Raw genomic sequence first — 16343 nt, forward strand, 5'->3', positions numbered from 1 at the left:
ACCCCTCAGATTTCTGTATTCTCAGAGAAAGGTTCTTTTCTCCTCAGCAATAAGATCTTACGGATCTTTAAGAAACTCTAGACCAGTTCTTCCTTGAAACATATGGCTAATCTTTTCTATTATGAATAATCTACGTTAGGATTTACTGCTAAGACACCACAGACTTTCATTAGTCTGACTGCAAGTCTGTGATCTGTGTATGAATGTCGGTGATAATATATTGCAAAGAGATCAGGCACATGGCAGTAACAGTGAATTGCCTTGGAATAGGATTTTTGGGAAAAAAAAAGTCTAATTGTGTTTTCTGTCTAAAAACTGAACTCTAACTTCTACTAAGCTGTTGTTTTTGGTGATCATAGTCACTGGCAGAGGAAATTTATTATGTATTTAACTGATTTTTAATTCCTCCTTTTTCCCCACACATCAAAAATAATTTCGTATTCAGAAGAAATTTTAAACTGGCTTTCTACCTTTCAGTTATAATCCTCTCCTGCATCAGGCTACAAAACCGAAACCAAAATAAAAGGAATATAGCATAGTTTAAGTTTGATTTCCTTAATCTGTCATTTGATTACTCTAATGAATATATTAGAGAAACTATCAACACACACATTCTCTGAGGCTGTACATTTGATATAGAAATACAGAAACTGATTTTTTCTCCCTCCTCTCTTGAATAAACTAAGTAATGGAATTGGAATATTCATTGGTAGCATCTGTGGCAAGTAATTAAACTATGGTGTTGAAATCACTTTCACAACATTAACTTTTCCCCAATGCTTATGATTTAACACTCTGAGTTATTAAAATCTTCAAAATTATTTTCCATAAGTGGACCCTTGTTATCTTTTATGACACTGTTCAAACTTAAATTTGATTTGTAAATATCACCACATTTCTTTACCACACATACTAACTTTTGTTGAACTGCCAGTATTATTGGGTCTATCTTTGAAACTGGTACTAATTTGACCAATTCACTTTTCACCCTGATGTATTAATGATTCAAATATTATCCAGTTTAGAAAAACAGTGATTGTTTTAAACCACTACCACCTACCCCCAGTTTCTTCCTCCAGTGACATCTTTCCCCAACAATCTTATCAATCGATGTGTCTTATATAGTGGCTGACATAAGGAGGGGAAAAATCTAAGATGCAATCTTTCTACATAATTATACTTCATCATGTTAGGCTCTGTCTCCAGTAAAGGAATAAAGAAAAAAAATCTTTATTTCCAGATAAATCCCCTCTTAAAGTAAATATTTTGTTTCTATATAAAAAGTTAGGTGAGACGAATGTCTTTTAGAGTACCTTGTATTTTTTCTTCTCTAATCCTTGAGGAAAAAAATGAGATCATAATTCTGACAGCCATACATATTTTGCAATAGCGCTAAAATATTACATAAGAAATAAGAAAAGTTCTAGAGGTCAAATTTCTTTCAAAAGGAGGTTCAATAAAAAGAAAAATCACATTAAGAATAGAAGAAGAGAGAAAATATAAAAATACCCTAACACTAGAAACAGCAAAAAGGTTGGCCTATGACAACATGTTCTTATTGTTTGGTCTCCTTCGGTTTGAAGGCAGATGTCTATTTGAAGATCTTCTGAATCAAATTTTTCCTTTTTCTTTTCTTCTGAAAGTGATAAATCAAATAGAAGACTAGGTAAAAGCACGACAGCTGTTAACAAATGGAACGCAAATATCATTCAGTCAATAACAACTAATAGCCGACATTTCAAAATTACTGGCTTTTTATTTTTAACTGTTGTTACCTGTTAACTGCAGTTAACTGTAGTCTACGAAAATTGAAGTAATTTTCACAAAACTCCTATAAGAGTGTCGGTAGAAAGAAATGGAACATAAAAGAAGTATTTTTAAAATAAATAATGTTCTCCTGATTCAGATACAATCTTCAAGTCTAAGACAGGCTAAAAGTATGGATAAGAAAACCTCACATAGGTTTATGTGCTCTACTGAAGCACCTTTTCCATACAGTATATTTCAAGTTGAAATGTTACAAATGTCTAATACAAAGAATTCTTTTAGGTCATACACAGTATCTGAAATATGGATGGCTAAACTAGAACTAGAAAACAAAATGTTTATTATTATGTGCTTTTCTATTATGCTGAATCAATTTAAGGGAGAAGGAAGAATGCAGAAAACAGCATGAGACTGCAAAAATAGGGACTTAATCTTATAGAGGGGAAGTGCAACCCATCCCTTAGGCCTCAATTTTTCCTTCTTTCTTTATTTAAAAGTTACAGATTTCAAATGACATCAACAGCAATAACAGTTTCTGCTTTTAAAATTACCTGTTGTTAACAATTGTTGAGAGCAGTGTTTGATCTTTGCCTTCACTACTTTCAATGAGTTATGTTTGCATGACCACTGGCATCAACAACTAGCAGCAAAACTTGCCACATAGAAGGATATTTTAATCTTTCCTTTCTTACCTGTTACTATCCTGATAAGCCAAGTACTCTATATTCTAGTTTAGATACCTCTACATTAAATTACTACTGATCTGGTTGAGTACATCTTCAGCAAGTTTGTTGATGACACCAGACTCTGAGGAGTGGCTGCCAGTGACTGCAAGGGTTGTGTTGCCATCCAGAGGAACCACAGCAGGCTGGAGAAAGGGGCTGACAGGAACCTCATGAAGTTCAACAAGAAAAACTGTTTGTGCCTCCCACCTAGGGAGGCACAATCTCAAACACCTGTATATGCTGGGGGCCAGCTGGAAAGCAGCTTGGCAGGAAAGGACCTGAGGTCCTGGTGGACTCTAAATTGAACAGGAACCAGCAGCATGTTCTTGCAACAAAGAAGGCTAATGGTGTCCTGGGCTGGTGTATTGGCCACAGGGCAAGGATTGTGATTCTCCCCCTCTAATCTCCACTAGTTGGGTCACAGCGGAAATGCTGTGCTCAGCTCTGGACTTCCCAGTATAAGAGAGATAAGGACTAGAAAGTCCCAGGAAAGGTTACTTAAATGATTAGGGGATTGAAGCATCTTGCTTGAGAAAAGGCTGAGAGAGCTGAGACAATACAGCATAGAGAAGAGAGGGATTTTATGAATCTGTTTCTTCTCAGTGGTATCTAGTGACAGGACCATAGGCAATGGACACAAACTGAAACAAGGAGGTTTCTTCTGAACATCAAGAAATCCTCTTTACATTGTGAGGGTCAGTGAACACCGGCACAGGTTGCTCAGGTATGTTGTGGAATCTTCCCCCTTGGAGATATTAAAAAACTGCCTGGACATGGTCCTGGACAACTGGTTCCATGTGGTCCCACTTAAGCACAGGGGTTTGTCCAGATGACCTCCACAGGTCTATTCGTACCTCAAACATTCTGTGATTCTAAATAGAAAATGAGTACAACTTGCATTAAATAGGCATGGAAGCACTGTACAATATTGCAAGCTAAGCTTAGACATCTGGGTTTGACAGTCAGGGTTTCACGGTATGCAATTTAACCTGTGCCTTCCAGAGACTGTATAGCATGTTGTTCCTCAGGTAACTACAACATAGCTCCTGAGCAGAGAGGCTGAATCTACTCTACTGCCAGATTCTAACGTCCTTCTGGTTTGCAGGTACTTGTGGATCTTTCAGGCATCCACCTGCTCCAGTGTGGGGTCCTCCACAGACTGCAGGTGGATACCTGTTCCCCAATGGACTTCCATGAGCTGCAGAGGGACAGCCTGCCTCACCATGGTCTGACACACTGAAGGGTCTTGCTACCGTGTTTATATTCCAACTGTGAAGTCTGCAGAAAGCTTATTTTTCTCCTATGATAAAACTTTTCTCTCAGATTGCCCTCATTAATCAAAATAGAGCTCACAACTACATGAAAAACTTCACAAAATAATTCAGAAGTCCAGTAGCACTGAATTTTTGCTATAATTGCCACTCACAAGCATAATATATTACTGGGGAGTGAAACAACAGTATTAATTATATACAATGCAGTTTGAATCTGATAGTAAGTGTCAAGTTGCACGCTCATAGATGAAAACAGGCCGGACAGGTCTAAGGGGTAAAGGTATCAGAAAACATATACAAAACAAGATTTCTGAAAGCAGTCAGCAACTTGCAGCTCTGTTTAGGAACATAAACTACACTGACAGACTTTTAAAAGTGCTTAGCACTTATCCATTTTCATTGAAATTGATATGAACAACTGGGTGTTAAGTATGTTGGAAAGTTTCAGAATAATAAGTACATGTCTAAATGACAACAGAACTTTGCTGAAAGTTATGCTAATTTTGATTGATGAGATCCATGCAAGATATTATGATGCAGTTTAACTGTATGATTAAAAAATTAGTGTAAACCAGTTTGAACTAGAGAATTACATTGATCCACTCCTGTTGAATTTACTTTTAATAGTTTCTTTGAACATATGGGATTTTCAAATGAGAGTTATAATATCCTGACATCCTGATCAGTTAAAATTTATTGCTAGAAATATGCTGCTCAATAGAATGACTGAATAGCCACATACACATTGAGCAATTTTTGCAATAATCTGATATAATTGTATTGGGTTTGCATGACAAAGTTCTGGTAGCACGGGGTTATAAGGGAGGCTTCTCTGAAAAGCTGCTGGAAGATTCTCTGTGTCTGGCAGAGTCATGTCTGATGTCAGCCAGTTCCAAGATGGACCCACCAATAGCCAAGGCCAAGCCAATCATCAACTGCAGTAACACCGCTGCAGTAACATAATTAATATGGAAAAAAAGTTATTTTACAGATGTAATTGCAGCCAGAGAAGAAAGGAGTGAGGATACATAAGAGAAAGAACTCTGCAGGCACTAAGATCAGTGAAGAAGGGAGAGCAGGAGGTGCTCCAGGCACCAAAGCTAAGGTTGCCCTGCAGCCCGTGGTGCAGATCATGGTGAGGCAGGCTGTCCCTCTGCAGATCATGAAGGTCCATGGGGGTACAAGTATGCACCTGCAGACCATGAAGGAACACATACCAGAGCAGGTGTGGGGTGCCTGAAAGACAGCTGTGACCTCATGGAAAGCCCATGCTGAAGCAGGCTCCTGGCAGGACCTGTGGACCAGTGGAGAGAGGAACCCATGCTAGAGCAGATTTGCTGGCAAAACCTTTGAACCCACAGGGGACTCACACTGGAGCAGTCTGTTCCTGAAGGACTGTACCTCATTGAAAGGAGCCCATGCTGGAGTAGTTTGTGAAAAACTAAGTTCTGTGGGAAAGACTCATGTTGGAGAAGTTCATGGAGAACTATCTCCTGTGGGAGGGACCCCACACTGAAGCAGGGGAAGGACTCCTCTCCCCAAAAAGGCAGCAGTGGCAGAAACAACATGTGATGAACTGACTGCAACCCCCATTCCCCATGTCACTGCATTGCGGGGAAAGCAGGGTGGAGGAAGAGTGTTTTTAAGATTTGTTTTACTTCTTGTTCTCCTACTCTTATTTTGATTAATTTTAAATTCAACTAATTTCCCTAAGTCATGTCCATTTTGTCCATGATGGCAATCAGTGAGTGATCTTTCCCCATCCTTAACTCATGAATCTTTCATAGTGTTTTCTCTCCCCTGTCCAGTTGTTGAGGGGAGTGATAGAGCAGCTTTACTGGGAACCTGGTATCTGGCCAGGGTCAACCCACAATAATAATCTACAATTTGGCACTCAGTAAGAGAGAAAAAGATACACACATGCTAAATAATGACTACAAAAAAATATGAGCCTGTAAAAACATAAAAAACAGGTAAAACATGTCTTCTCAAAACCAAAGACATCATTTTATACAAATTACTCATTTTATTACAGTGCTGTCCTGGTGGTCAAAGAAAGATATCCTCTTATTTATATGACCAGAGCTTATAATTGTTTTCAAAGTTAATATAATTTAATGCAGCAATAAATATGTGTTTTCACAAGGACATACTTTATACTTCATCTAATGGGGACATTTATGAAACATATTCTCATGTGTTTCACATAGACTAAGCTGCATACAATAAGCAACAAGAGTATAATATTTTTATAAAATCATTGTTCTAAATATTTGCCAATGCAGAACTAATTTGAGCGAGGCAAGGTTTGTATTTTATATGCATCAGATTCATACCCCAATAATTTTATGACCACACGCAAAAGTGATTTAACTAAGGAAGATTCACTCTTCCACTAAATAAATTTGCCCCAACATATTTAGAAGTGAACCATATGCTCAGTATATCATACAACACTGAATAAAAAGTCAGGTAAGTTGCCTGTCTGCCAGATAAAGAAATAGCATTACAGAATGATATTGTCACAACTTTTTATTTGAACAGCACCTAATGACAGCTTCAAAGCGTTTACTGATACTTTACTGATATTTAGTGGCATTTACTAAACTGATAGAAAAACGTATTTGGAAATGAATGTCAAACATAACTGTGTTGAATGGTTATCATTTTCACTGTTAACAAATGTTAATGTCAGTTATCTAAACAAGAAATGCCAGGCATTTTTGCAGGACTTCTGGACAATGTTAGAATGAGCTAAAAGACAAAAAAAAATCTCCTTGGATTGTATCTGCACACTACACTGAACCATCATATATTTGTTTGGGTAAAATATCAGCTCACAAGCTACATCCACAGCCTGAGAAGATGCTACAAAAATGTAAAAAAGCTAGCTTCTCTGTATGATCTATATAAGAAGAGTAGAGAAATAACAGCCTATCTTGTTTGTACTGACTATACTCAAATAATTCTCATTTCACAGGTAACTGAAATTTCAGGCCCAAATTTCTCCTACAATGGTAAGTTAAGAGAAGAATATGGAGGTCGTTCAAGAAGCTTGTCTCAAATCTCATTTTTTATGATCTAGGAATTTATTAATTCTTAATTTAAATAATTAATTTTTATTTACTCAAAGCAAAAGTAAACATTACTTTAAAAATGTCAGACTTCCTTACATTCCCAAATTTATATTATTCTGAAAGAGGCTGATATTCAAATTAAGTGACTGCTTAATACCCTTCCATAAAACCAAGCATTTAGCACCATTTGAGGTGCTACAATGTGTCTAATTCACACAGAGCCAGTAAATATGTCACTGGATTTATGAGGGAATACTTCCAGAAAATCTGCTGAGAGTCAGGCAGAATGATAATCTAGGGAACCTCTCAGATCAGCATACTGGTTTGTTCCCACGCACTGAAAGGCCGCTATATCTCCACTGCCTAAAGTGGGAGGTTAGTAATCTAGCTGATGTGAGAAGCCTACACTTACAGGTGAATAAGAAATTGAACCATCCCTTCAGTCCTTTCAGATTCAAGTTATAATCCCCTGGTATCCAATTCATTTACAAATGATTGAAAGTACTCACAAAATGTTGTAGAGGATGACTGAATATACACATGAACAAGATTTAGCCCAGACCAATAGGTAAGAACCACTCTAAGTATCCTAGAACGCTAGTCAGGCATGAATTCTTATCAGCTGCACTTCTGTAGCGATGCTAGAGATGTTAGAGAACTGAAAGAATTTCTCATTTCATGTATCAATCACACTGCTCTGAAAAAGAAATTTAGAGACGGACTGACATAGAATGATACTCTCCATTTTTGCTAAGCAAAGGAACATTCAGTTGTTTCATCTAGCTTCATATATATTGAAAAGGTCAGAACTCAATGAACCTGAGTTTGATGACTGCCTGGCTAATTGTCTTTTTTAGCAGTATAGAGAAATGCCTCTTTGCCAGATGCCAGCTGAGCTGTGGAAGGAATTTACAAGTTTGTCTCACAATGTTATCTAAGCAAGGATTTAAAGGGTTTCTACTCGATTATGACATGCAAATTCATATACGCTTTTAAAATCATGTACAGCCAGATGCAATGTGTACATTCTAAAGGGATTTAGAGGCTTAGCATTTCCTACAGGTTACCTACAGCATCTCTGTATAAATAAGAACAGAACTCATGCGGATCTGTTCACTTCCTCTCCAGTGACTTAGAGGGTATTTAAGTACTTCGCTTTATAAGAACTGCATTGTTTCTGTTCTTGGGCAAGAAATCTAATTTGTATGCCTATATTAGATTCACTGGATCTGAGCCACAGTGTATTAAATACTCGAAGACTATGCATTATCCTACTGATGTGATTTGCAAGCCTCTGAAAGTGATATTATTAAAAGTGTTGCAGAGAAAAAGGCAGTAACATCTATGCTTTACCTAGTGCTATTGGTTTTTTCTATTCCTACTTAACCAGTGATCTACTGTTACAAGCAGTTGCAAATAACAGTCATTATAAACACAGCACACTGGCAAGAGTACAAGTTTTCTTTAACTTAACAATTTCTACAAGGAAATATTTGTGCCTTTTTTATCATTGAAGGTGTTTGTGAGGAACACAAAAGCAGTATAACACCCTCACTCTTTACTGTCATGCTATTCCAGGCACTCAGTATAATGTGTTAACTTCTAACTTTTGCTTGTAAATTCCTTCAGCAGTCCAAGTGTCATTAACAACTTATCATGCTCTTAAGAAATACCATAAAAATAATGTTTTGTCCAATAGAAGCTGCACACATTCTTGGTTAATGCTGTAGCATCAACATTAACAGATACATTATACTGTGCACAGACAAACAGCAGAAAACAGCTTTCATCTTAGTAAATGCAATTACATCATTAGTAATCAAAATAGGCAGAGGCTCAAATATGCTGATGAATTGCAATGAATGTTTCCAGATACAGCTTGAGTCAGGGAATAGGAAATACAAACATAGAAGAAACTATTCTCTTTTGGGAAAGGTGGAGAGAAAGATGAGGAAAATTCAGTGGAATAGATATAAACTCTTCTACACTGTTTGGCTTCACAACCAGAAGTCAATGTTTTTGTTTCAACTGCAGACAAGGTTAGACTTTTGTCTATATGGAAATAGTGATGATTTAGAGGAACCATTTTGCTCCCTGAGGAGTGGGGATGGTAATCACTACACGATGTGTCATCAGGGAACTAGATGAGAACACTTTCAGCTATTCTAATCAGACCTTAATGGGCATCTCTTTCCACAACTATAGATTTTCACCTTTAAGTAAAAGGTTCATAAGGACATTCTACTATAAAAGAATGAAATAAATGTAAATGTGTATGTCCATGTGTATGTGTATGTATATTTGCCCACCAGTATATGCTGGGGGCCATCCAACTGGCAAGTAGCTTGGCAGAACGGGAGCCAGAATTGTGCCCTTGGCTCAAAGAGAAAGCAGGTGAAATCCTGAGCTGCATTAGACAAAGTAAGAGTGTCAAGGAAAGTGATCCTTCCCCTAGTGTCAGCACTGTTGAGGTCAAATCTGCAGGGCTGAAAATTGTGGAAAATAGTTGCACCTTTTAGCCACAGAAAGTATCTTCTTAGCATTCTTGACCAACTGACAAAATGTCATCATAAAGATATTTTTGGTTTGTTTCTTAACTTGTTTGTTAACTTTCTGTGAAGAATGCTATTAAAAGTTATGGGGAAAAATATATTTATAATAAACTTGTAAACTAACAATTCAAGTAAATAATGTAAAACACTTCAGCATTAACAAGGTTTAAAGGTCTGACCAAATTTTCACTCTCCCTGAATCCATTAAGAATGAAAATGAGCGTAAATTATGATACATTTTCTGTGTAGATCAATATAAAATATCTAGAATGTCTATTGACAGAAGTTAACTAAATATTACCTATTATAAAATGAAATAATTTCTTATATTGGTAAAGCCACTGGTCTTTCTAGTTTGACTTGAATGAAGGAATATGAACTGTCTCAGATTAGCAAATGGTTTCAGGCAAATCAAAGGAGCAAAATAAAACTGAAGTTCTATGGCTACGCTGCAGGTTCTATTACTTCGTTTTCAGCTTCATGATACTTTCTTTTTAACAAGTTAATACTGCTTGGCTTCTCCTAAATTCTTCTATTGAATTATGAATTACATTGTCTGATATTGTACTACTCAAGACAGGCTACACTGCCAATATAATTGCTGCACCTTCAGAGTGAAATGAGGTATCACAAAAACTTGGGCTATAAATTTAAAAATTCATTTTAAGGGGATCTCAGTAGAATCTTTCCAATCTGTTAATAATCTGTGCAGTCTATGACTTCATCTCTTTTAGTGAATTTAAAAGTAAGGAACCAAAATCTTTTTTTCTCAGAGGTTCAATAATTAGCTATTAATTTTGACCTGGCTTCTTTCCATGGAGCTCTTCAGTTAATTTTCAGTGCAATAACAATGATTGAGTGTTCTATTTGATTTATATTTAAGCATAAGCCATGGTAGAAAAAAAATCACCTTTTGGTAATAAAAAGGAAATTTTTTACTTTCAGGATCAATAAATTTATGTTGAAATTTAGTTAGGTCTTAATTTTAATTTCAAAAAACCAACAACAAATTACTTTTTTAGCATTATAGCAAATATTTTTAAAATGCAGTTCTCAATTATGGATGAGTACGAGTGTATCAGACTTAATTTCCAGATAAAGTAGAAAAAAAGGAACAAGAGAATTGCCAGAAGTATATCACTCTAAAATACTTACTTTTGAAAAACAGCTTTAAACATTTTTTTGCATATATCCTACTTACTAGTCACTTCTTTTTAAGAATCCGGACTTGAATATAAAGAAAGAAGTTTCATGAGAAATTTTCTAGTAGATACACTAAGAATTAATTAAACACAATGGTTTTAGGAGTTTATTGGTGAGTGTCAAACACATCAGATACCAACTATACCGGGAATTGTCTTTAAGAGTGTAGATAAAGGGCTTCAACACAGCTTGATAAAGTAAAATCACTATTGATTGGAGGAATGCAGCTAAATTTGTGAGCCTTATATTTAGAATTTGTAGCAGGACTAAAGCTTAGGAGCACAAAAGTAGTTTGAAATCTTGCCTCTGCGTTGTTTCAGCTCATACTTTACATACCACAGAACCATAGAACAATGCAGGTTGGAAGTGACTTTGAAAGACTTGGTCTGGCCTTTCATGAGAAAGGGATCCTAGATGAGAAATGTCTTACACACATACCTTACACAACTTACACATATACATAGCCTGATATTTTACATAAGAGTATTTAAAAAGGAAAGTAAACTATTTAATCTTTTTACCATTTTCAGCAATTCACAGAACAAACAAGATAGTTGTACTCCTTTCATCTGACTAATGCAAATAGCCTCATTTAGCTCCATAGTGGTAGATCTTGAAAATATTAAAAAAATATTTAGAACTAGCACAGGGACCAGTAACCAACAAAACTTTCATGATCTTTCTACACAATAACAGTTAGAGGTGAGGCTGGTGTGTGAGCAATATAAGTTGCCTTCTGTAAGTGCTTGGCAGATTTAAAAACCCACTTCAAACACTGCACTAAGAGTGTTGTGTGCTACCTTCTTAATTGGCATAGATGTTGAAAACTGAACAGCTCATTTCTGACAATGAAACCTTTAACTCTGTCATTTGACTGTTTCCTTCAAGGCTCATTTTATATTGGAATGTAAAACAACCAAAAAGAGCCCCAAAACACCCAACCCTCTGAGCTGAGTCAGCACTGTTCAGGAATAGCCACAGCATATGTGTGTTCCCAACACTGTTTTATCCGCAAGTGCAAAGCACAGTACATATGGGCTGACATGAAGAAAGTTAATGCCACTTCAGCCAGACCCAGTACCCTAGCAGAAAGAAGAATGATTGTATGGAAGCATGGAAGAAAATTGCTATTTAAATCTCTGAAAAAATTTTTTTTTAAAAAAGGAAACTGAGGCCTGAATCACAGATTCATAGAAGCATTCATAGGAAGGTAGCTCCAAAGGATCACCAGTGGTCAACTAGTTCAACTTTTCACTCAAATCAAGGCTGATGCCAACACTGGATTTAGTGATCACCTGGTCTAGCTAATTAGGCAAAAACCTGCCTTTGAAAAAGTTGCTTCATTTGTTCATTATTTTCCAAGTGATTTCCTCCAGGCCAATGCCCAATCTGAACTGTCCATGCTACAAGTTTGGGGATTTGCCTCTTTTACTTTTTGTGGTGCTCTCAAGAATTTGGTTCCTTGATCTTCGCTTCACATCTTAAGCTGCTATTAGGTCATCATTTAGCCTTCTCTTCACTAGACCGAACAAGCCCACTTCTTCAGCTCCTCCTTTTCTAGCTGACATACCATCTTGTAAGCCCATCCCTGGACATTCTCCAGTTAGTTCCTATGCCATTCAAATTGTGGAATGCAAAATTTGAAACAACATTGCAGGTGCAGCCTTAGCAGCACCAGGTATTATGGGAATAATCACTTCAAACAACCTGCTGACCGAACCTTTCCTGATGTAGACAAAAATAGAGATTTCTTCATTCATGCTGTTGACCCATAATCTATCTATAATGGTATCTATCATAAGCCCCACATGTTGGGAATCTTTTTCTTGTGGTATTTTTTGTTGGTAGTGGTTTGGTTTGGTTTGTTTTTTTTCTGAGAATATTCAGTATTCAGCCTGCCACTCTTAGCATGCTATGAAATTTGCAGTTACTCCTCTTCAGTTTCACAACTCTTCCCTTCTTGGCCCAATACTCAAGTTTATTGAGATCACTCTGGGTGAAGGATTACCATTCATTTTTTTCAATTGCTTTTAAACACACAGAGTATTCAGCAGTTGCAGATTATAAACTGATAAGAGCTGTCACAATAACACAATAACAGTGATGTTGTTGCTGTTGTTATTATTATTACTATATAATTTTAAAAATACCTGAGGTGGAAGAAGTGGTAATCTGATATAAGCAAGTAGCATGCTTAGGTCGTTGCATCGCCTCTGCATATCATACTTCACCCACATCATTAAGGCATGGAAAATGGTCTCTTCATCAGGAACATTCACATCATCACTAGCAAGAAGTTTATGGAGTTCTTCAGCTGGTAGAAGTAAAAATTCTTGATTTCTTATAACTTCCATTATATTTTCCTGAGAAGAAAAAAATATTTCAGATTCAGTAATACTGTAAGAAAATAAAAACCGCTGTTAAAAGTAATAAACCCATAGGATTAGTCAATATCTGCCATACCCAGATATGGGTATCCCCTGCCATACTCTTACAGCTCATGAGAAAAACAAGCTGACGATCATTAGAATGAAACAACTATAGTTGCAGTTCATATATAAATATATCCAGAAAACAATATGAAGTTTATGGCATAATATCATAATTAAAAATTGTCAGAATTAGTAAAGGCTATCATTTGAATTTTTTACAAACTCGGTTGTAATTGAGCACATTCAATATATTTTAAGTCTTTACATGCACACACTATATTTTCCAGTATTTTTTTCACTGTCTGATTTATTTCTTAAATAACTTGTCAGTCATATACAGTTATATTATCAATATCTAGATGTTTGTCTATACATATGACAATGCTGAGATGAAGATCGACACCATGAACTTAGCATTATTTCTTGAAATTGTTTAGAACAGATTGCTAACATCCAGTTAACATGAAAAATGTATACAGCAATTAAGATTCACTGCATCAAAATTTCTAATACATATAAGAATAACTACAAAAAACTAAACTAGAATAACTATATAAAACATATAAACCTAACAAAAATGTTTCATTTAGTTCTCTGTATCCTAAGGACTGAATTAAGCACTCTCTGTACTACCCACCCTACATTAACAGGGCACAATAGACTATAGTTCTGCAGGGTATTTTTCTCCAAACATTTCTTTTAGGATGTCTGATCTCCATGGGGAAATTGTAAATGTGTAATCATATTCTTGATTCATAGACAATTACAAGAAGAAAGTTAAATAGTTTTAGACTGAAGCAGAAGAAAAAAATCTGGTTTTTTTTATATAAACTAAAAATATAAAAGCAATAGAGGGAGCAGTAAGTTACAATGTCTTACAGATAAAAGATAACAATGAGTTTCATAATGTTACTTTAGATAGACTTTGTAAGACAAGAAACAGGGAAGGAATGACAAAACATCAGTCAAGGACTTAAGTGTAAGAACATCAAAACTGAAGGAAGTGAATAATTCCACTGCTACACCCACTCAATTCAGTTCTTCACACATCAAAATTCAAATCAATGCTGTCTATAATTGCTTGTTTAGCTCTGAGCCAGGGAAAAGACTGACTGGTCATCAGAAACTGAAACAGAAGTAACACAGGATTACTGAGACTTTATAACTACTAGAGGGAGGAAAAAAGGCACAAGATTTAGAATACCAGAATTATACTCTGCCTCTAGTATGTCACATGCTGTTCTCCTATGCAATAGAAGGAAATCTTATTTTAATTCTCCAATATCATGTGGGTTTTTAAAATTTACTGCTTAAATGAATGTATTAAAAATAAACTGAATATTATTTTATATAAGGTAGCAGAGATGAATAATGCAGACAGACATGACAAAATTATTACAGACAGAAGTTCCTTGAAATGTGCAATATATTTGCAGATGAAATACATGCATGCATATAGAATAAAGTAGATAAAGCTGAAAATAATGCTTATTATTATGGATATGAATATTTTTAAATGTAAAACTTAGCTTTCAGTAAGTTACTTTTTAACTCTACATATATGCCCAAATCAGGATGCTAACACAACAGACAATTAAAGGTGTGTATGTGGTCATGGACTGTATTAACCATGCTGTTATCTTATCATAATTGATAATTGAATCAAAACATGACTCACTTCTTTTTTAAATTACTTGTTTAAATGTCAGTATGTCCCTAAAAAACTAGATTTTTATGGAGTGAGGTTTTAATCCTTTAACTCCTGATAAAGTTTAAATTGTGGAATTAGAACATTCTACAATAGCTTGGAAATTTAAGGGAAGTAGTTTGCAGACACTTAACCACAAGTTGGCTTAACTCATTCTAATTAAAAAGCCATAAAACTCAGAAAATTTCATTGCACTTCTCAATAAAATGATTTATAAGCCAAAGTTTAATTAAGTCTGGTTAAACTGACATTAAATCCCATTATGAAAAAAAATATAACTCTAGCTCTTAATAGGAACCAACATCAAACTTTGCAATTGCATATTAATCCAAAGATCTAATATTATTGAGAAGTATTGTGATAGTGGAACACATTTAATGAAATCACAGAACTTAATTAATTATGAATAACATTCAAAGCAGGGGCTGTAACTTCAGAATAATAATTTTAGGTTTGATTAAGATTTTTTAAATAATTTTTAATTGCCTTTTCATTTGGATATATGCTTAAGGAGAACTTATTCCAGGCTCTGTACTGATTCACCATTGAATAAAAGTAGAATCTAGCCAAGTTTTCAGACAACACATATGGTCTAAAATCTATTCTTCTAAATATCTGAAATTCCATTAATTTCATGCTACTCAGGGACAAGTATAGTAGAAAATAACACTTAATAAAAAATTCTTTATATAACTGTTACTTCTATATACATATACATTCAGATGGTATGTTTATATTTGTCATATATATAAATCAGCGATAAAATCCAGGTTCTTGATCTTCAGAACTAAAAGCTCTCTTCAAATCTTTAGCATTTCCTAAATTGACTATTAAATATTTAGAACTTCATAGGTCACATTTTAATTTCTTGATGTTAATTTCTCTTGGAGCAACAAATTGTATTTCATTGTCTTGCTGTTTTATCATAACAAATAATTTCTCATATGCTAATTGTGGGAAAATATCCAATCTTCTTTTAAAACATGACTGGTTTTCATTTTTGCACTTTAGGGAACAGGATGCAACAGATGTCTGATTTACTGGGTAAAATTTTCTCAAATTAAATTCATTTTAAATTCTTTTGAAATTAAGAGGCAAGATAGAAATTGAGCTACACAGTCATAAAATCATAGAATCATTAAGGCTAGTTGAACTGTTAACCTTACACTGTCTTCACTAGTACACCATGTTCCCAGTGCTACATTTAGATGGCTTTTGAATACTTCCAGGGATGGTGATTGCACCATTTTCCTAGGCAGAGTGTTTCCATGCTTTACTGCCCTTTTAGTGAATAAATTTTTCCTAATATCCATTGCCAACCACCCTTGGCACAACTTGAGACCATGCCCTCTCATCCTGCTCTAGTGAAGTGTTTTCAGGAATGCTTAGGTCCTCATGGGCTGCTAAACCTTTATTACAAGAATAAGGGTACTGAACATTAAAGCATGCCCAAGGTTATGTGATGGAGTTGCATGAGTTTTCAGGACCTGTAAGTTTTGACTCTGATACTTAAGCAGCTTTGTAGATCAGGTCTTCATAAGTCTCATAAGATCAACTGGGCTGTAACTAATACCTCTTCTGCATGCATCATTCACTTAGCCTTTC

The 16343-nt window shown here is 35.4% G+C and overlaps 1 protein-coding gene across 1 annotated transcript in view; it reads right to left on the bottom strand.

Moving 5' to 3' along the window:
* The window catches only part of KLHL1 (kelch-like family member 1), a 132699-nt gene that overhangs the window by 66834 nt on the left and 49522 nt on the right, over window positions 1-16343 (bottom strand). Inside the window, exon 4 of the mRNA XM_009082453.1 lies at window positions 12749-12961. Coding sequence (XP_009080701.1) covers window positions 12749-12961 — 213 coding nt within the window. The remainder of the gene's footprint in view (window positions 1-12748; window positions 12962-16343) is intronic.

The sequence above is a fragment of the Acanthisitta chloris genome, unplaced genomic scaffold, assembly GCF_000695815.1.
Source record: "Acanthisitta chloris isolate BGI_N310 unplaced genomic scaffold, ASM69581v1 scaffold2609, whole genome shotgun sequence".
In the NCBI taxonomy this organism is placed as follows: domain Eukaryota; kingdom Metazoa; phylum Chordata; class Aves; order Passeriformes; family Acanthisittidae; genus Acanthisitta; species Acanthisitta chloris.